The 21738-nt window shown below is 43.4% G+C and overlaps 1 protein-coding gene across 3 annotated transcripts in view; it reads right to left on the bottom strand.

The window, feature by feature from the left end:
• Positions 1 to 21738, bottom strand: part of ELP4 (elongator acetyltransferase complex subunit 4) — a 442046-nt gene that overhangs the window by 174027 nt on the left and 246281 nt on the right. For 2 of the 3 annotated variants that reach the window (XM_073658084.1, XM_073658082.1), the window contains one exon: positions 12645 to 12751. The exons of the other annotated variant lie outside the window; for it this stretch is intronic. In XM_073658084.1, coding sequence (XP_073514185.1) covers positions 12645 to 12751 — 107 coding nt within the window. The remainder of the gene's footprint in view (positions 1 to 12644; positions 12752 to 21738) is intronic. 3 annotated transcript variants of the gene reach the window in all.

Below are 21738 nucleotides of genomic sequence, written 5' to 3'. Positions count from 1 at the left end.
TTTAAAATACTAATGTAAAATTCCCTTTTGAACGTTTGCTCTGTACCCGGAGTCCCAAGCAGGTGAATGAGCTTTTACAGCAAAGTTTCAGCAGAGTCCTGTTTATCATATCATTTAGCTGGGAAATCTCTACCATATCTGACATACTTGGAGAAGTTACCTAATCAGGGAAGTTTTAGCATGTGTCTGGTCATGTAGCCATCTTTTAGTCAATCATCAGAAAATCAAAGGCAAATTGGCATGACTCAACCCAAACTTTAATACCGCATGATTGTGTCGTGTAAGCTTGTTTTGTGCGAGGGCTGCTGTGGTTTTAGCAAGGAGATTAACGACCGGACCTAAGCTGGCCTACAAACCTTGCCCTGCTGATGCCTCCAACCCTTTGAAGTCTGACCACCATACCTGGCATAACTACAGTGGGAACTAGACTGGTGTCACATCTAATCAAGTTGCCTGCCTTAGCAGCGCTAGCTATGGACTTTACTAATTGGCCCAATTGCGGATTATACCTTTTGCTACAAGATTCAAGACAATAATTTAGTCAAACGATGGTTTTTATCTCCTTGTAATTAAGATTCCAAAAGGGGGAAGGAACAGGATTATCCAGCTGAACTTCAATATGACTTTTTTTTCTAGGTTTTATTTTCTATGGAGCCACAATGTGTTCAAAAAGTCATTATACACACATTCCATATCTTTCTTTTAAAATTAAATATTAATGATGAACTTATAAAGTCTCACTTAAAGGAGTATTCTAAGAATTGTTGACATATATACAGGATTACCCATAAATTTAAGTCAGCCACTGACATTCCGGTCAAAGTGCTGCCATCACCCTGTCTAAGGTGACAAATTTGATGGGCCTCAAAAATTTTAGTAGGCAGGTGTAAAATGTATTCTTAGTTGCTAGCAACATTTAACACACAAAAAAGAGACAGAAATGCTGGGACTGCTACCACACCTGTACAGCAAATTATTATTATGGGCAACCAGATCTAGCAGTCCTGAGCTCGAAGAGAAGCAACGCTGAAACAAGGTTCTGGGGGTTAAAAAAAGAATAAAAGGAGCTACACTCACCACTGGTATGTAAAATATCAGCACTTGATTGAGGTTGTCACATGAGGAGAGGAGACATGTGGGAGTGATTGAGCGACAGCTGTTTCGCGTAAACTATGCTTCTTCTGGCTCTCAGCCAGAAGAAGCGTAGTTTACGCGGAACAGCCATCACTCAATCACTCCCTCGTGTCTCCACTCCTCTTGTGATGACCTCAATAAGTGCCGATAATTTATGTATCAGTGGTGAGTGCTGCTCTTTTTCTCCATTTCTCAACCTCCAGAACCTTGCAGCAATATTTAACATTAACAAACCCAAAAAATTCCAAGCTAGGTAAATGTGAAATCTGACTAACTTTTTTTCTCCATGAAAAAATAAAATTTTGATCATAGTAAAGTATCTTTCATGCATGGGATGTTTCCATTTGGGAACATGTCCAAATTAGGCTGGAGCTACAAAACAATATATTGGCCGAGAGCCCTGTCGCACGATCAAACTTTGCAGCACAATACATGTGAGGGGTACTACGGCCGCAACAAGGAAGTCGCAACAATCACTGCTATTTGGCTTGGCCAAAGTGGGAGTAGGCAAGGAACTGGACAGTTAAAAGTCCAACCAATCAATCAAAACCTTGATTGGTGTACCATAAACATCAGATTAGGATCTGTCTGCAAAAATCTAATATCTTTAGCCAGTTTCTGACATACAGAGCATTTATAACAATTATGAAAACTTTTCATATGAAACATTCAATTCTAAATGAAAAATAAAATAAACTTAAACACCAGACAAAAAGGAACTTGAAACAACATCACTATCAAAGCCAACATTTGTCAATGGGTCTTCCTTTATGAAGCACAGCAGAGACATTCCTGTGGCACAGCACTGACGAGGTGGCTATGGTGACAGTGACCCATTCAAGAAGACAAGATGAGGCAGCAATTAAAATCTTCTGTAGGATGTAAACGTGCTTTTTTCTTTTTATAAAACTCTTGCTGTTATCCTCCCCCTCAAGAATGTTTTCCTTTGGCATTTACTTTTCTGCAAAATCTTGTGAACCAAAATATTCTAATAAATGAGATAATGCACAGCACTGGCAAAAAATAATCTCAGTTTTATAAAGAAATTATACGCAATAGCTTCCTATGGAAATTTGTCTTAGGCTCAATTCATAGCAATCAATACTACTTGATAGGTACCCATTAAAAACGGCACTGATTGTGGCGGTAATATTTAACTTTATGAGGAATCCTTAAAAAAAGTTTCAATTATAGAACCCCTACTTACATTACTACCTCAAAATAATTTGGGGATTTTTTTTTAAACAGAATGAAATAGGTTTGCCATCTGTGTCTGAGGGTGCATTCACATATCGTGTGAAATGATAACCAGCACCCAGACGCACCAGAATTCTGGCGTAAAAGCATTGAAAATCACAAAATTTAGGTGCAACTAGAAGCTGGGCCTAAATTTTGCGACTTCTAGCATCTTCACATCAGTTTCTCCCAGCTCAGATGAAGTGGGTGGAAATGGGGGAGAGATGACTACGACTCAACAAATTCATGGAGAACAACAATTTCGCTAAACCACAAATCTTACTACAGTAGGGGCTCTAGTAAGGAGCACGCCACTCGTCCTACGCTCCTGATTCATAAGAAAAGTATGCCTCCAGGAGTATGCCTCCAGCACAGTATGCCTCCAGCACAGTATGCCTCCAGGAGTATGCCTCCAGCACAGTATGCCTCCAGCACAGTATGCCTCCAGGAGTATGCCTCCAGCACAGTATGCCTCCAGCACAGTATGCCTCCAGGAGTATGCCTCCAGCACAGTATGCCTCCAGGAGTATGCCTCCAGCACAGTATGCCTCCAGGAGTATGCCTCCAGCACAGTATGCCTCCAGGAGTATGCCTCCAGCATAGTATGCCTCCAGGAGTATGCCTCCAGCACAGTATGCCTCCAGGAGTATGCCTCCAGCACAGTATGCCTCCAGCACAGTATGCCTCCAGGAGTATGCCTCCAGCACAATATGCCTCCAGCACAGTATGCCTCCAGGAGTATGCCTCCAGCACAGTATGCCTCCAGCACAGTATGCCTCCAGGAGTATGCCTCCAGCACAGTATGCCTCCATGAGTATGCCTCCAGCACAGTATGCCTCCAGGAGTATGCCTCCAGCACAGTATGACTCCAGGGGTATGCCTCCAGCTTAGTATGCCTCCAGGAGTATGCCTCCAGCACAGTATGACTCCAGGAGTATGCCTCCAGCACAGTATGCCTCCAGGAGTATGCCTCCAGCACAGTATGCCTCCAGGAGTATGCCTCCAGCACAGTATGCCTCCAGGAGTATGCCTCCAGCACAGTATGACTCCAGGGGTATGCCTCCAGCATAGTATGCCTCCAGGAGTATGCCTCCAGCACAGTATGACTCCAGGAGTATGCCTCTAGGAGTATGCTTCCAGCACAGTATGCTTCCAGGAGTATGCCTCCAGGAGTAAGCCTCCAAGAGTATGCCTCCAGGGGTATGCCTCCAGCATAGTATGCCTCCAGGAGTATGCCTCCAGCACAGTATGACTCCAGGAGTATGCCTCCAGCACAGTATGCCTCCAGCACAGTATGCCTCCAGGAGTATGCCTCCAGCACAGTATGCCTCCAGGAGTATGCCTCCAGCACAGTATGCCTCCAGCACAGTATGCCTCCAGGAGTATGCCTCCAGCACAGTATGCCTCCAGGAGTATGCCTCCAGCACAGTATGCCTCCAGGAGTATGCCTCCAGGAGTATGCCTCCAGCACAGTATGACTCCAGGGGTATGCCTCCAGCATAGTATGCCTCCAGGAGTATGCCTCCAGCACAGTATGCCTCCAGCATAGTATGCCTCTAGGAGTATGCTTCCAGCACAGTATGCTTCCAGGAGTATGCCTCCAGGAGTAAGCCTCCAAGAGTAAGCCTCCAGCACACAATGCCTCCAGGAGTAAGCCTCCAGCACAGTATGACTCCAGGAGTAAGCCTCCAGCACAGTATGACTCCAGGAGTAAGCCTCCAGCACAGTATGACTCCAGGAGTATGCCTCCAGCACAGTATGACTCCAGGAGTATGCCTCCAGCACACAATGCCTCCAGGAGTAAGCCTCCAGCACACAATGCCTCCAGGAGTAAGCCTCCAGCACAGTATGACTCCAGGAGTAAGCCTCCAGCACAGTATGACTCCAGGAGTAAGCCTCCAGCACAGTATGACTCCAGGAGTAAGCCTCCAGCACAGTATGACTCCAGGAGTAAGCCTCCAGCATAGTATGCCTCCAGGAGTATGCCTCCAGCACAGTATGACTCCAGGAGTATGCCTCCAGCACAGTATGCCTCCAGCACAGTATGCCTCCAGGAGTATGCCTCCAGCACAGTATGCCTCCAGCACAGTATGCCTCCAGGAGTATGCCTCCAGCACAGTATGCCTCCAGGAGTATGCCTCCAGCACAGTATGCCTCCAGGAGTATGCCTCCAGGAGTATGCCTCCAGCACAGTATGACTCCAGGGGTATGCCTCCAGCATAGTATGCCTCCAGGAGTATGCCTCCAGCACAGTATGACTCCAGGAGTATGCCTCTAGGAGTATGCTTCCAGCACAGTATGCTTCCAGGAGTATGCCTCCAGGAGTAAGCCTCCAAGAGTAAGCCTCCAGCACACAATGCCTCCAGGAGTAAGCCTCCAGCACAGTATGACTCCAGGAGTTAGCCTCCAGCACAGTATGACTCCAGGAGTAAGCCTCCAGCACAGTATGACTCCAGGAGTTAGCCTCCAGCACAGTATGACTCCAGGAGTATGCCTCCAGCACAGTATGACTCCAGGAATATGCCTCCAGCACAGTATGCCTCCAGGAGTATGACTCCAGGGGTATGCCTCCAGCATAGTATGCCTCCAGGAGTATGCCTCCAGCACAGTATGACTCCAGGAGTATGCCTCTAGGAGTATGCTTCCAGCACAGTATGCTTCCAGGAGTATGCCTCCAGGAGTAAGCCTCCAAGAGTATGCCTCCAGGGGTATGCCTCCAGCATAGTATGCCTCCAGGAGTATGCCTCCAGCACAGTATGACTCCAGGAGTATGCCTCCAGCACAGTATGCCTCCAGCACAGTATGCCTCCAGGAGTATGCCTCCAGCACAGTATGCCTCCAGGAGTATGCCTCCAGCACAGTATGCCTCCAGCACAGTATGCCTCCAGGAGTATGCCTCCAGCACAGTATGCCTCCAGGAGTATGCCTCCAGCACAGTATGCCTCCAGGAGTATGCCTCCAGGAGTATGCCTCCAGCACAGTATGACTCCAGGGGTATGCCTCCAGCATAGTATGCCTCCAGGAGTATGCCTCCAGCACAGTATGCCTCCAGCATAGTATGCCTCTAGGAGTATGCTTCCAGCACAGTATGCTTCCAGGAGTATGCCTCCAGGAGTAAGCCTCCAAGAGTAAGCCTCCAGCACACAATGCCTCCAGGAGTAAGCCTCCAGCACAGTATGACTCCAGGAGTAAGCCTCCAGCACAGTATGACTCCAGGAGTAAGCCTCCAGCACAGTATGACTCCAGGAGTATGCCTCCAGCACAGTATGACTCCAGGAGTATGCCTCCAGCACACAATGCCTCCAGGAGTAAGCCTCCAGCACACAATGCCTCCAGGAGTAAGCCTCCAGCACAGTATGACTCCAGGAGTAAGCCTCCAGCACAGTATGACTCCAGGAGTAAGCCTCCAGCACAGTATGACTCCAGGAGTAAGCCTCCAGCACAGTATGACTCCAGGAGTAAGCCTCCAGCATAGTATGCCTCCAGGAGTATGCCTCCAGCACAGTATGACTCCAGGAGTATGCCTCCAGCACAGTATGCCTCCAGGAGTATGCCTCCAGCACAGTATGCCTCCAGCACAGTATGCCTCCAGGAGTATGCCTCCAGCACAGTATGCCTCCAGGAGTATGCCTCCAGCACAGTATGCCTCCAGGAGTATGCCTCCAGGAGTATGCCTCCAGCACAGTATGACTCCAGGGGTATGCCTCCAGCATAGTATGCCTCCAGGAGTATGCCTCCAGCACAGTATGACTCCAGGAGTATGCCTCTAGGAGTATGCTTCCAGCACAGTATGCTTCCAGGAGTATGCCTCCAGGAGTAAGCCTCCAAGAGTAAGCCTCCAGCACACAATGCCTCCAGGAGTAAGCCTCCAGCACAGTATGACTCCAGGAGTTAGCCTCCAGCACAGTATGACTCCAGGAGTAAGCCTCCAGCACAGTATGACTCCAGGAGTATGCCTCCAGCACAGTATGACTCCAGGAGTATGCCTCCAGCACAGTATGACTCCAGGAGTATGCCTCCAACACAGTATGACTCCAGGAGTATGCCTCCAGCACAGTATGACTCCAGGAGAATGCCTCCAGCACAGTATGCCTCCAGACCAGTATGCCTCCAGCACAGTATGCCTCCAGCACAGTATGACTCCAGCACAGTATGACTCCAGCACAGTACGACTCCAGCACAGTATGACTCCAGGAGTATGCCTCCAGCACAGTATGACTCCAGCACAGTATGCCTCCAGGAGTATGCCTCCAGGAGTATGACTCCAGCACAGTATGCCTCCAGGGTATGACTCCAGGAGTATGCCTCCAGCACAGTATGCCTCCAGGAGTATGCCTCCAGCACAGTATGACTCCAGGAGTATGCCTCCAGCACAGTATGACTCCAGGAGAATACCTCCAGCACAGTATGCCTCCAGGAGTATGCCTCCAGGAGTATGCCTCCAGCACAGTATGCCTCCAGGAGTATGCCTCCAGCACAGTATGCCTCCAGGAGTATGCCTCTAGCACAGTATGACTCCAGGAATATGCCTCCAGCACAGTATGACTCCAGGGGTATGCCTCCAGCACAGTATGACTCCAGGAGTATGCCTCTAGGAGTATGCTTCCAGCACAGTATGCTTCCAGGAGTAAGCCTCCAGGAGTAAGCCTCCAGGAGTAAGCCTCCAGCACACAATGACTCCAGGAGTAAGCTTCCAGCACAGTATGACTCCAGGAGTAAGCCTCCAGCACAGTATGACTCCAGGAGTATGCCTCCAGCACAGTATGACTCCAGGAGTATGCCTCCAGGAGAATGCCTCCAGCACAGTATGCCTCCAGACCAGTATGCCTCCAGCACAGCATGACTCCAGCACAGTATGACTCCACGAGTATGCCTCCAGCACAGTATGACTCCAGCACAGTATGCCTCCAGCACAGTATGCCTCCAGGAGTATGCCTCCAGGAGTATAACTCCAGCACAGTATGCCTCCAGGGTATGACTCTAGCACAGTATGCCTCCAGCACAGTATGACTCCAGGAGTATGCTTCCAGCACAGTATGCCTCCAGGAGTATGCCTCAAGCACAGTATGACTCCAGGAGTATGCCTCCAGCACAGTATGACTCCAGGAGAATACCTCCAGCACAGTATGCCTCCAGGAGTATGCCTCCAGCACAGTATGCCTCCAGGAGTATGCCTCCAGCACAGTATGCCTCCAGCACAGTATGACTCCAGGAATATGCCTCCAGCACAGTATGCCTCCAGGAGTATGACTCCAGGAGTATGACTCCAGCACAGTATGCCTCCAGGAGTATGACTCCAGCACAGTATGCCTCCAGCACAGTATGACTCCAGGAGTATGCCTCCAGCACAGTATGCCTCTAGAAGTATGACTCCAGCACAGTATGCCTCCAGGATATGACTCCAGCAGTATGCCTCCAGCACAGTATGACTCCAGGAGTATGCCTCCAGCACAGTATGCCTCCAGGAATATGCTTCCAGCACAGTATGCCTACAGGAGTATGCCTCCAGCACAGTATGACTCCAGGAGTATGCCTCCAGGAGTATGCCTCCAGCACAGTATGCCTCCAGCACAGCATGCCTCCAGCACAGTATGCCTCCAGGAGTATGCGTCCAGCACAGTATGCCTCCAGGAGTATGCGTCCAGCACAGTATGACTCCAGGAGTATGCGTCCAGCACAGTATGACTCCCGGAGTATGCGTCCAGCACAGTATGACTCCCGGAGTATGCGTCCAGCACAGTATGCCTCCAGGAGTATGCTTCCAGCACAGTATGCCTCCAGGAGTATGCGTCCAGCACAGTATGCCTCCAGGAGTATGCGTCCAGCACAGTATGCCTCCAGGAGTATGCGTCCAGCACAGTATGCCTCCAGGAGTATGCGTCCAGCACAGTATGCCTCCAGGAGTATGCGTCCAGCACAGTATGCCTCCAGGAGTATTTCTCCAGTACAGTATGCCTCCAGGAGTATGCCTCCAGGAGTATGACTCCAGGAGTATGCCTCCAGCACAGTATGCCTCCAGGAGTATGCGTCCAGCACAGTATGCCTCCAGGAGTATGCGTCCAGCACAGTATGCCTCCAGGAGTATGCGTCCAGCACAGTATGCCTCCAGGAGTATGCGTCCAGCACAGTACGCCTCCAGGAGTATGCCTCCAGCACAGTACGCATCCAGGAGTATGCCTCCAGCACAGTACGCATCCAGGAGTATGCCTCCATCACAGTACGCATTCAGGAGTATGACTCCAGCACAGTACGCATTCAGGAGTATGACTCCAGCACAGTATGCCTCTAGAAGTATGACTCCAGCACAGTATGCCTCTAGAAGTATGACTCCAGCACAGTATGCTTCCAGAAGTATGACTCCAGCACAGTATGCTTCCAGAAGTATGACTCCAGCACAGTATGCCTCTAGAAGTATGACTCCAGCACAGTATGCCTCTAGAAGTATGACTCCAGCACAGTATGCTTCCAGAAGTATGACTCCAGCACAGTATGCTTCCAGAAGTATGACTCCAGCACAGTATGCCTCTAGAAGTATGACTCCAGCACAGTATGCCTCTAGAAGTATGACTCCAGCACAGTATGCTTCCAGAAGTATGACTCCAGCACAGTATGCCTCTAGAAGTATGACTCCAGCACAGTATGCCTCTAGAAGTATGACTCCAGCACAGTATGCTTCCAGAAGTATGACTCCAGCACAGTATGCCTCTAGAAGCATGACTCCAGCACACCCCCTCATCAAGACCGGCATGAACAACGCCGGCATTGATGAATTGGGCTCATAGAATCTCACAGATCTATTCACACACTCGTGAAAATGATGCATCCGAGAATGGCTATGTTAACCCTATGTTAAGGTTTTGAATAGGATATACTCAGTGGGTCTGTGTGCTGTCTGACAAAAACACAAAAAACAAAAACGGACAGCACACTGCAGATGTGTGAACGCACCCTTAAGCTGACAGTTTTCGCTGCTTCTATCACCATTGTACTCCTGATCAGGTTCTGAGAAAGCAAAAGTTTGGTAGCCATTTGGACATCTGATCTAAGGGCTCCATGACCAAAACGTGAGAATCCAGCAGATCTAGTTAAGAAGCTATCCCTAATAATGCCATGTTCTACAGATCCCATAAAGAAGGAACAACAAGGCACTACGAGAATTGTCCACATTAGGGCAGTTATCCGGGTCCAAATCGATAAGTCAGGAGGTACTCTGTGTGACTGCAGACTTAGGATTTCCTCCCAGCGCAAGCACTATGTGCTGCGGGGCTTCGCCGGTTCCAGACTCGGTAACGGAGGGTATGTATGCATTATACTGTACATACTCCCGGCCAGTGGGCGTAGCTTTGCTCCATACACTTGCATAGAGCAAGGCTGCGCCAAGTCTAGAGACGCAGCTGGCCAGTGGGCATGGCTGGCTAGAGGGAGCGGTCTCGCTCCATACCAGTGTATGGAGAGCGAGGTCGGGCCCATTGGCTGGGGGTATGTATAACTCATTCATAGCCTCTGGTCCCGGGTCTGAAATAAACGAATCCCCGCAGCAGACAGTGCATGCACTAGGGGGCTTCATAAGTCTGCAGTCACAAACAGTGACTGCAGACTTATCGATTTGGACCAGAAAACTAAATAGATGATGTAATAGTGGCTTCAGAGCAGAATATATATTTTTACAATTTTGCCTCTTTGTTACAGTGATATTAGCAATCAAAGTTTTTGGCACCTAATGAGTTAACTCTTGTTAAGTTCAAATGGGTGTTATCAGAGAGCAACTCATACAGGGAGAAGAAGTTCATGCCACCAGTGAGAAGTATTTGATAACACCCACTTGGACATAACTAAAGTTAACTCATTAGGTGCCAAATACTTTGTTTGCTAATATCTCCGCAACAGAAAGGCGAAAAAAAGAGAAAAAAGTTTTGTGTCGCTCTGCAGCCACTATTACATCATGTGTGCAGTTCAATATGGCAAATTCGGTTAAAGATTTTCCGTAAGGTGGACTCCATCTACTAAATAGATGAAGAAAATTAGGCAACTGTAAGCTGTTTGGACCCCGGCCATATATTCCAAAGACTTGTCATACACAGATATTGTTTTTCAATCATTTTCAGAAATTTTTAAAAATTGTCATTTGATATGATGTGATCTTAAAAGTCTCAAGAGCAGATGAAGACTATGAAAATACTTTGTTTTACTTATTCTTTTATCTTATGTTTTACAATCATTTTAGCATGTAATCATCAAGGAGGCTTTAAAAAAAGACTGACAGTATGCTAGGTACGTTTTCTACCAAGACGAAGAGAGGACAATGCAATATGCTTTATTACAAACATATTCATTATGTAGGGAAGTAAAGTGGTGTGAACACAATTTCTGCCAGCTACATACATTTCGGCTCTGTTCATATCACGTCAGATCCTTCCAAGGTATATTTTAGGAGGATTTCAGGATGTTTATCTCGAGTTTCAAAGTAGTTCAGAAATGAAGTGTTACCGGTGCCTATGATCGGGTTTACATGGAGTTTCATGAAAGGCATGTAGTAGCAGAATTCGCACTAAAATCTGCATCAAAATGCCTTAAATCCATGTCATACGTTTCCCAATAATTTCAATTGGAAATGGTCGCAATTTGTACATTGTGTGCATAGTTTTTTGCTTATTTCAAACACATGAAAAAAAAAAGCAACATGTAAATTCTTGGTGCATTTTCTGTGCTGAAAACGTGGTAAATATCCAGTTGTAGTAAAAGCCGAAAAAAAGGCATCATAGAAAAAAAAAAGTATCAAAAATTGCACCAAAAAGCTATTTTTTTTTTAAATGGATTTTTGGATCATCCTTGATCCAAGGTGCACAGAAAAAGATAGGCATTAAGATCCGTGTATGGGTTAACCCCACAAATTAAATTGGTCACCAATTTCCTAAATCCAGCATATTGGGCCAACTTTTTATACATGGCCAGTTTATTTTTCTTTACACCCTGTCAGGCATGAGGCCTAACAGGTCTGTATATCTATTGTTTCAATTTATTTGTTAATCTCTTCTGACAGTAGGTCAGAATGTGGAAATCTATCCATCCATTCCTCTATCTACCCATTCCTCTATCCATCCATCCCTCCGTCCATTCACCCATCCATCTCTTTATCAATCTATCCCTCTATCCATCCATTAAGTAGCTTCTAAGGGAGTGTCTTGGGTACGGGACCCTGTAGCACCCATACAGAGATGACCTGCTTGAAGGACAGGCTGCCTGATTAACCATTAACTTCTTCCCATAAGATCAGATAATTAAACGCACTAGTAAGCATTACTTAGGAGGAGGGCATCCTAATTTGTCAATAGCTAGCAGTTTCCTGGCTGATTTATAGCACAAACCTGCTTACAAGTGTAAAGAATAAGAAAGTGAAAGAGGCCTCTTAAGTTGTCCCTTGGAAGTGGCCAACCAAAGATGGAGTAGGGTCAAGAAAGGGCCAAAATAGTCAGCTAAGGGTGAAGTCCCAGAGACCAAAGCCATGCCAGCCTTCATTGCCAATCATTTGGTGGTGGTCTAAAATATGTTAATTTATTGGTGACAATTCTCTTTTTTATGGTTTAAGGCAGTTAAGGACAAGTGGCTTACTTAAAACCTTTTCATTTCAAAGGAGATTAGGGACACACTGGATTGTGGGATGGGGTGGGGGTCATGTAATGGATTTGAGGAATAAGCTACCTAAAGACTTCAAAAAGAAGAGATCGTACCTTAGAAATATTGTGGAATTTTGAAGGATTTTTATGTGTGATAAATGGAGAAAATTACGTTTTCAAACAAAAAAATAAATTAAGACATTAAACAAAACCTTAAGAGGCTGAGATATTTTTCCCCTTCTTGTCAGCACACATCACAAGATAATTGCCAACAATGTAAATATATACGGCTCCCAGTTTGTCCCATCTCACCAAATTAGAGCAAATAATTAATCATTAGACATGTAGTTTTATTGAATTAAGTCTCTGGCCTAGTTTCCCTGCATGTTTTAAGAGTTTATTGTACTTTCTCTAATTCGAGGTATCACGTGCTATTATATTTGCCGAGCCTGGATATGACAAACAGTTAAGACATCGCGCATAATTAGGAGTCTGTGCGCTGGAGCGGACCAAACTGCATATGGTAACAACATCAATATCTGCATTATATATTCATTTTACCTTACATAACAGTATACATGGCTTTTCTTGAATGTTATTTTTGGGAGATTTCAAAATGAATAAATGAAATGTAAAAAAAACCTAAATTCGGATTCTTACCTCAATACTGAACATCTTTCTTTTTAATTTAAATGCCAGGTCCTTAGTGTCTGACACGTCAGAAATCAAACTATTAAGTCGAGGAATCTTGTGAACGAGAAATAAACCTTAGGAGAGGAAAAAAAAGAATCAGGGACAAAATTAGAGAAAGGAAAAAAAAACTGCTCTTCGAATGAATAAATTAGAGTCTTAAAAGGCAATCTTGGTATATTTGAACACATTCACTTGCTTTCCCTATTTAAACTGAAGCTTGCTACTGAGACCACTCAAGCAAGCTGGGTGATTATGCTCAAGTAATGAAGCAGAATAAGATGGAGGAATCCTTGTGCAAGGCACACTAATTGCACTTTGGTACAGATGTACAGATGTAAAGAGGGATCTTAAGACTTGTCAAAGCTACGGCAGATTTGTGTGCGATTTTCTGCTTGTATTTACAGTAAGCAAATACGGCTATCGCCTTCCAAGCTGCCCACGGCTCTGTGGAGTGATCTTTATTTTATTAACTGCACCAGTAAGCAGCCAACACAACATGGTTTATGGGTTACTGATAACCAGTGAAGTTCTAATGAAGGCGATTTCATTTTACACCTTGCTGTTCCGCTTCTTCGGGTGTGAGAAACAGTTATTTTTAGAAGGTAAATGGTTGGAGAGAAGGCTGTAACCTCTTTCCATCTCTCCTGGTCTGATTTTATTTTAATATTTTTTTTTTGTATGCGAGAAAGTGTGTGTTTAATGTTCCATTCTTACGTACAGGGCTTCGAATGCCATAGGTAGGCTGCCAGGCTGGCATTCTGTCAGCGAAAATTTATGCTGATCCCTTCTGACAAGGACGCTGGATGGCTTTTTTGTGCTGCCGAAAATAATTTCTTAAACAACCCAGGGGTAATTTTCCACGGCTGATAACTACGACATGGCCACTGCAAATCATTGCCGTTTTGTTTTGAGAATAAAAAAACTGATCACTGGTATAGATGTGAATTGTGCATAGGAGGGATGAAGAAAAGAAAACTGGAAACAACCAAAAAGCTACAAATCTGTACATAGATCTGTACATAAATCTGTACATAAATCTGTACATTCAGGTGGAGGAGAATACAAATAATCTGACACTGAACCAGTTAAAGTCAGAATCGAGCTGCACATGTTTGAGCTTTGGAGTTTCCTTTCATTGTGGAGAGAATACCTAAACGCTTTTCAGTTTTCTTGTGTTGCTTTATTTATTTATTTTGGGGTTTTTTTTCTACCAGATTTAGGAAAAAGTCTAAATCTGATGTAATTTTGAGCCTGCAGCTAGAAGTCTAGAAGGGAACCGGATTCTCACCAAGGTTACCATGGGACTACAGTATTTGTAACCATAATAATGGCAGTAATTTATGCAAACTGCGAGCACCGCCCTGAATTACAACCGTTTGCCATTCATTTCTTTCAACATTCACGATGGACACAAGTTAACCCTTCTGAAAACTTTTTTTTTTTTTTAATCAGAAAATTATCATTCAGAATTGCAACCCTCAACACATTAATTGATGAAATACAGTAACCTCAGAAGTAAAGAAATTAGAGAGGTAAATAAATTAGTCAATGTGTTTTCATTCTAGTTATGCAATAGTTTTACTTAATTTTAATAACTAAAAAATAAATAACTAGAATAAGCATGAAGGAGACCCTAACTGGGAATCAACATCCATTTCATAGTTAGACTGTATTAGTCTTTCTGGTAAAATGAAAAAATATTGTAGCTTATGAAAACTCTAAAGAAGTCATCACCTAGCTTTCCCAGACTCCTGAACGGCAAGTCTGCATCTTACAGCCCCTTCACGCCGCGGCCAATTTTGTTTTTATCTCCCCTTCTTCCCAGAGGCATAACACTTTTATTTTTCTGTCCACATAGACATATGACTGCGAGTTGTGCTTTTGAATGACATCATTTATTTTACCACATAATGTACTGGAAAATGGGAAAAAAATTTCAAGTGTTGTAAAATTAAAAAAAAAATGCAATTCTGACATTGTTTTTTGGAAACTGTTTTAATGGTGTACATTTTGATGTAAAAATGACCATGCAATATTATTCTCATCAATACGATTATGGCGATACCAGACATGTCCAGTTTTTTTATTATTTTAGTGGTGAAAAAAAAAATTTGAAGTTTTAAAAACAATTTTTGGGGGGTTCTATCACCATTTTCCAAGACCCGTAACATTTTTATTTTTCGGCCGATGGAGCTGTATGATGGCTTATTTATTGCTGGGCGAGACAACATTTTTATTATTACCATTTTGGGATAGATGTGACTTTTTGATGGTTTGTTACAGCCTTTTTTGTGAAACTGCGGCAACCAAATCAGTTTGGCATTCTTGAATTTTTTTCATTTATGGTGCTGACCGATCGGGTTAAATGTTTTTATATCAAACTTTTCTGAACGTGACAAACCACATACTGTATGTGCATTTTTTTAACATCTTTATTTTCAATGGGGGAAAAGAGGGTGATTTGAACCTTTTTTTTTTTTTTTTTTTTACATTTTTTAAAACATTTTTTTTCACTGTTATTGTTAGTCCCCTTAGAGGACTTGAAGATGCGATCGTTCGATTGCTTGTGTTGTATACAGAGATGCCACAGCATTGCTGCATATAGCAAAAATCATAAAGCCACTCACAGGCAGGGTTTCAAAGGAGCTCCGTAATGACAAGCACTGGAGTCATAGGTTGACCCCTGGCTGTCATGACAATCCATCAGCGACCAGTGATCACATCACGGGCGAGCCAATGGGCGGAGAAAATGACACGCAGGCATGTTGTCGCGTGTTAAATCCCGCTATCAGAGATTGACAGCGGCATTTAACAGGTTACCAATCGCAGGCAGATTGTTAGTGGCAGATCCTGGCTGTAATACACTCCATGGAGAGCCAGGCAAAGTCCCCTCTTATCAAAAAGTACCATACACCGAGGCCTACCTGAGACAGCCACTACGCCCCTACAGTAGGATCAGCCACAAATGCTCTACTTAAAACTACCGAAAGGCTCTCTCCTCTCAGTCACAAGGTCAGAGGAAAGGTGCCAAAAGTTTCCTCTTTACAGTTCGAAATGAGAATCATGAAAAATATAAAGGTGCCGTTACAATCTATTTTGTTACAGAACCTCTGCTGACTTACAATAGCTGTTGCAGAATGCCAGAAACAGGACAGGAGAAGAAATTTTTACAACATTTTTGTCACTCTGATCTCCAAATCTACATTTAAACTAAGGCTCTGTTCACACATATGGCTCATGATTTCCACTTATATTGGAAGTCACAAAGCACTGTCCCATCCACTGTAACATAGGTACCACCAGTAATTGTTGGACCCAATCTAACCTATTGTGTCCGGAGGAGTGTCATCAGGTCCATCCTGTTTTAATGGCAAATACAGAATCATGTGCAGTGCTCTTCTACCTATTTAATCTGCCAGAGTTTGTGATAGAGGCACTAAAGCAAATGTGAACAATACCTAAATTTGGCAATACACAATACTTACAGTGCCTACAAGTAGTATTCAACCCCCTGCAGATTTAGCTGGTTTGATAAGATGCAAATAAGTTAGAGCCTTCAAACTGCAATCGAGAGTAGGTTTTATGAACAGAAGCCTAAATCTTACAAACCAAAAAGTTATGTTGCTCAGTTGAATTTTATTAAATTTTAAATATAAAAGTGTGGGTCAATTATTATACAACCCCTATGTTTAATATTTTGTGGAATAACCCTTGTTTGCAATTACAGCTAATAATCGTCTTTTATAAGACCTGATCAGGCCGGCACAGGTCTGTGGAGTTATCTTGGCCCACTCCTCCATGCAGATCTTCTCCAAGTTATCTAGGTTCTTTGGGTGTCTCATGTGGACTTTATTCTTGAGCTCCTTCCACAAGTTTTCAATTGGGTTAAGGTCAGGAGACTGACTAGGCCACTCCAACACCTTGCCTTTTTCCCTCTTGAACCAGGCCTTGGTTTTCTTGGCTGTGTGCTTTGGGTCGTTGTCTTGTTGGAAGATGAAATTACGACCCATCTTAAGATCCTTGATGGAGGAGCGGAGGTTCTTGGCCAAAATCTCCAGGTAGGCGTGCTATCCATCTTCCCATGGATGCGGACCAGATGGCCAGGCCCCTTGGCAGAGAAACAGCCCCACAGCATGATGCTGCCACCACCATGCTTGACTGTAGGGATGGTATTCTTGGGGTCGTATGCAGTGCCATCCAGTCTCCAAACATCACGTGTGTGGTTGGCACCAAAGATCTCGATCTTGGTCTCATCAGACCATAGAACCTTGAACCAGTCTGTCTCAGAGTCCTCCAAGTGATCATGAGCAAACTGTAGACGAGCCTTGACATGACGCTTTGAAAGTAAAGGTACCTTACGGGCTCGTCTGGAACGGAGACCATTGCGGTGGAGTACGTTACTTATGGTATTGACTGAAACCAATGTCCCCACTGCCATGAGATCTTCCCGGAGCTCCTTCCTTGTTGTCCTTGGGTTAGCCTTGACTCTTCGGACAAGCTTGGCCTCGGCACGGGAGGACACTTTCAAAGGCTGTCCTGGCCGTGGAAGGCTAACAGTAGTTCCATAAGCCTTCCACTTACGGATGATGCTCCCAACAGTGGAGACAGGTAGGCCCAACTCCTTGGAAAGGGTTTTGTACCCCTTGCCAGCCTTGTGACCCTCCACGATCTTGTCTCTGATGGCCTTGGAATGCTCCTTTGTCTTTCCCATGTTGACCATGTCTGAGTGCTGTTCACAAGTTTGGGGAGGGTCTTAAATAGTCAGAAAAGGCTGGCAAAAGAGATCTTTAATCCACACATGTGAAGCTCATTATTCTTGGTGCCTGAACTACTTCTTAATACTTTTGGGGGACCAAACAGAATTCTTGTGGTTTGAGGGGTTGAATAATAAATGACACTCTGAATTAACTTTTCACGTTTTTAAAAAAAAAACAAAAAAAATTGCTGCAGTGCATTTCCCACTTCCAGGCTGATCTACAGTACAAATGTCACAATGCCAAGTTAATTCCGCATGTGTCAACCAGCTAAATCTGCAGGGGGTTGAATACTACTTGTAGGCACTGTAAATGATGGCCTAACCCAGCTTACTATCTGATATATATGGGGGTCTCCCAGCTCTTCCCAAATGATGGATGTCAGGAGAGAGAAGGATTAGGCAGTTGGATTTTCACAGCTGATAAAGCATTGCGCAGGCGCAACCCCTAATGGGGTAAGACTTTACAGGAAGACAGAAGGACGAATCTGGGCGCAGGCGCCGTGAATGAGCAGAAAGGCAGAAGGTTTACTGACACACGGGAGCTGCCTTGCACCGCCCACAAAGGGGTTGTAATCCAATTAGGATAAAAAATAAAACGTTTTTTTCACCAATGAATAAGTCGATTTACAACATTACAGGTGTCTTTTAAAATGCCTTTAAAGAGTAACAGAAGGTTTAATTTTTAATTCTTATATCAACAGCGCACATGAAAAAATATGGATGCGAAACCTGGAGGATAAAGAAACAAGACAGAAGAAGAATTGACACCTTCAAAATGTGGTGCTGGAGAAGGATGCTATCAATACCATGAATGGAAAGAAGAACAAATAATCAATTTTGGAACAAATCAAACCAGACATGTCACTCGAAGCAAGGATCACCAAGCTACAACTTGCCTACTTTGGGCTCATCATACGAAGAAAGCAATCACTGGAGAAAGACATCCTGGTCAGAAGAATAGAAGGAACAAGGTGAAGAGGAAGACCAGCAACCTGATGGCTTGATATAATCAAGATAACGGCGGAGAAGACCCCGGTGACCTATCTAGGCTTGCACAAGATCGATATTCCTATAGAGCGTTCATCTATCAAGTCGCCATGACTTGACATCGAGCTGAAGGCCGTTAATAATACTTATAATTACATGAATATAAGAAGCAGAGAAATCTACTTCTGTCTCCTCCGGGTGTGATTTTTCAATCTCAATCCATGGGTAAAAATCAGTCTTCACTGAATATAGATTTTACTAGTGAATTGAGAATTTTGAGAATGATCAGTCCTGGGGGAGAAAGAAGCAGATTTCTCTCATAAGATTTATTACAGTTTCTTATTTTCATGTATATTATTCATTAATGGAAAAAAAAGAATACAATATTTTCTCTTTAAGTTTACTACCCAAAGCTGGTCCTAGGCAGGGAGACAGATGACAGACTTGTTTCTAAAAGGGAAATTCAATTGTACAAATGGCTGATAGCAGGAAATGTATTGTATTGTGAGCAATATGTGTAATGAAATATATCGCTCTACAAGTTTACATCTTCATTGGACATACAGGTAGGAAATACCGGTGAATACATTATCTCCTGATCCCCATCTTTATCCCCTTGGCCTCTTTGCCATTCATCAGGCATATGCATTTTTTTTTGCACATCTGAGAATGCCAGATCTACAACTTGGCAACCAGTCAAATTTCTGCAGCTTCCACAACACATGATATAAAGGAGTCTCTGGTAGACATATTGTATTTTTGTTTGGGGAAAGAAATCTCTGTAGACCACTGAAATAACAAATAAAAACATTCTGGAGAGCGGCCACATGTCTGTCACAGGAGAAACAATATTAATTCATTTTACATGGGAAGCAGTAAATGGTGAGAACATTAAAGACGACAGTGCGGGCTTATTACAGATCACTACATAAAGTGTATCTTACACGTACAATAAATAAAAATCATTAGAATAATTGGAACTACATTTAGCTCCTTAAGAACCCGGAATTTTTCACTCATGCGTTCATTTTTTACTCCCCTTGTTCCAAGAGCCATATCTTTTTTATGTTCCCATAGCCATACGAGGGCTTTTGTTTTATCACAGGACGAGTTCTAGTTTTGAATGGCACCATTTAGGTTACCGAAAAAGAGGTGAAATGGTGAAAAAAAAACCCAAGTCTAATTCTAGAATTGGTTTCTGTGTTTCATTTTTACGGCACTCATTCTGTGTTAAAAGTGACCTCCAGGTCAACTATGGTGACACCAGGTTAGAAGGTTTTTATTTTTATATTTTATTGGTAATAAAATTTCAGAACTTTCTGAAAAAAAAAAAAACAAATTGCTTGTGCCGCCGTTGTCTGAGGCTTATAACATTTTTATTTTTCCATACATGAAAATGCGAGGACTTGATTTTGCACGCTGAGCTGACGTTTTTATACAAAACCATTTTGGGGTGCATATGCCACATTGATTGCGGTGATTGAAAAATGGCAGCTTGGTACTTTGATTTTTATTTTCTTTAAAGCGTTTAAAATACGGTATAAATAATTTTATATTTTAGTAGACCGGACTTTTTTTTTTAACGTAAAAATACCAAATATGTTTATTTTAAAAATATTTAATTTTGTTTTATTTTTGAAGAGGAAAAGAGGACAATTTATACTTTTATATTATATATGTTTTTTTTTTAAATGATATCACTTAAATGCTCATGTCAGAGATTGGCAGTGGCATTTAAATGGCCAAATTGCAACCATCAGAGCAAGATCCAGCCACGTAAGTTACAGGCGCTCAGTGAGCACTATGTAAAGTATTGCACAGCTGATGCCTCTGTAGAACCTACTGATCATATCATCCCCAGGTGTCTGCCAGCATAACAGAGCTGCTGGGTCCTAGCAGTGACATGTGTCGCTCCAGTGAGTAGTTTTTCCCTGCTTATGGGGTTACTATGGACAGTTTTTGCTCTTATTCTATTCCCAGTGCTCCACTCAGTACTTTGCTTTTCTTTTATTTTTTTTTATAAATCCACCATACAGTTCCAGAGATATGGACCTCTATAATTAGAGATAATTTTTGTGGTCTCTACCTAGAGGACATTGCTCCAAAGGTAATACTGCTGAGCAGCCTGAAAACATGCCCAAAAGAATCTCGTGACCCATAAACAGTAAAAATTAGCACTAAATAAAAAGGGCCATATGTCTGGGACCGTATGATAGAATCCATATGGATTCTAAAAAACAAAGAAAGAACGGACTACTCAGGGGAGCAGAGGAAATAAGATAAGACAAAAAACTGACCACTTTGTCCTGGTGACAGATCATCTTTAAGACAAGTCTTTCATATCCTGTTCTCAACAACTTACACTACTCCTATCTCCTCTACCCATTGATAAAAAAACAGGAGAATCAGGACCTATATTACTGATTTCCACTTTATATACCCAGTTTAATAGCCAGAATCAGTATCTAACAGCAGTGGCTAGAGCTGAACTCAGATTGCTGCTCTTAACCATTTAGATGACAGTGGAATTTAAACCAGTGGTTTCCATTGTGTGCTCACTGCCTCCCACTGGCCATCCACAACGTGATTGTGGTGCACTGATGTGTCACCGTGCCAGCCAGGGGCCTGCAAGAGGCCCCTGGCACAGCCATTCTGGCACTCGAAGCTGATCTTCTATTAGAGATTGCAATTTATACTACAGACTGCAATATTGTATCTTAGCAGTATAGAGTATAAGCAATCAGACGAATGTAGGATCAAGAAGATCAAAAATAATAAGTAAATGATAAAAAAAAAAGTAAAAAAAAATCTAAAAGCATTATGGATCTCGGAAATTGGTGTCACAAACCACATTTAATTTTTTTAAAGTTCTAAACTTTATTCACCACTGAAAAAAAAAATCTAAGCAAGTTTGGTAACGCTGTAAACAGCGAATCAATTCTTCAGGTTATTTTTTTTCACCATTTCATTTCACTTGGTTTTATTTTCCCATTTTTCGGTATATTATATGGTAAAATGAATGATGTTACTCAAAACTACAACTTGTCCCACAAAAAAACAGGCCCTCATTCAGCTATGTTAACAGAAAAATCAAAAAGTTATGGATCTTGGAAGAAAGGGAGGGAAAACCGCAAAAAAAAAAAAAGGACTGGGCAGGCAAGGGCTAAAATGGAGCCAGTCATCCCCAGAATGGCAATTAAGCTGCCTAAACCTGTATATATATGTGACCTTGCTCCTATGTAGATCATACTAGGCGTGTATAGTGTAACGTATTATTTAATTAAAACCCAACTTTTATTTGATGGAAATGAGGGTGCT

The sequence above is a fragment of the Phyllobates terribilis genome, unplaced genomic scaffold (assembly GCF_046119375.1).
Source record: "Phyllobates terribilis strain yellow unplaced genomic scaffold, ASM4611937v1 Scaffold_13__5_contigs__length_258822181, whole genome shotgun sequence".
Lineage (NCBI taxonomy): Eukaryota > Metazoa > Chordata > Amphibia > Anura > Dendrobatidae > Phyllobates > Phyllobates terribilis.
This window is presented reverse-complemented; position numbering and strand designations above follow the sequence as displayed.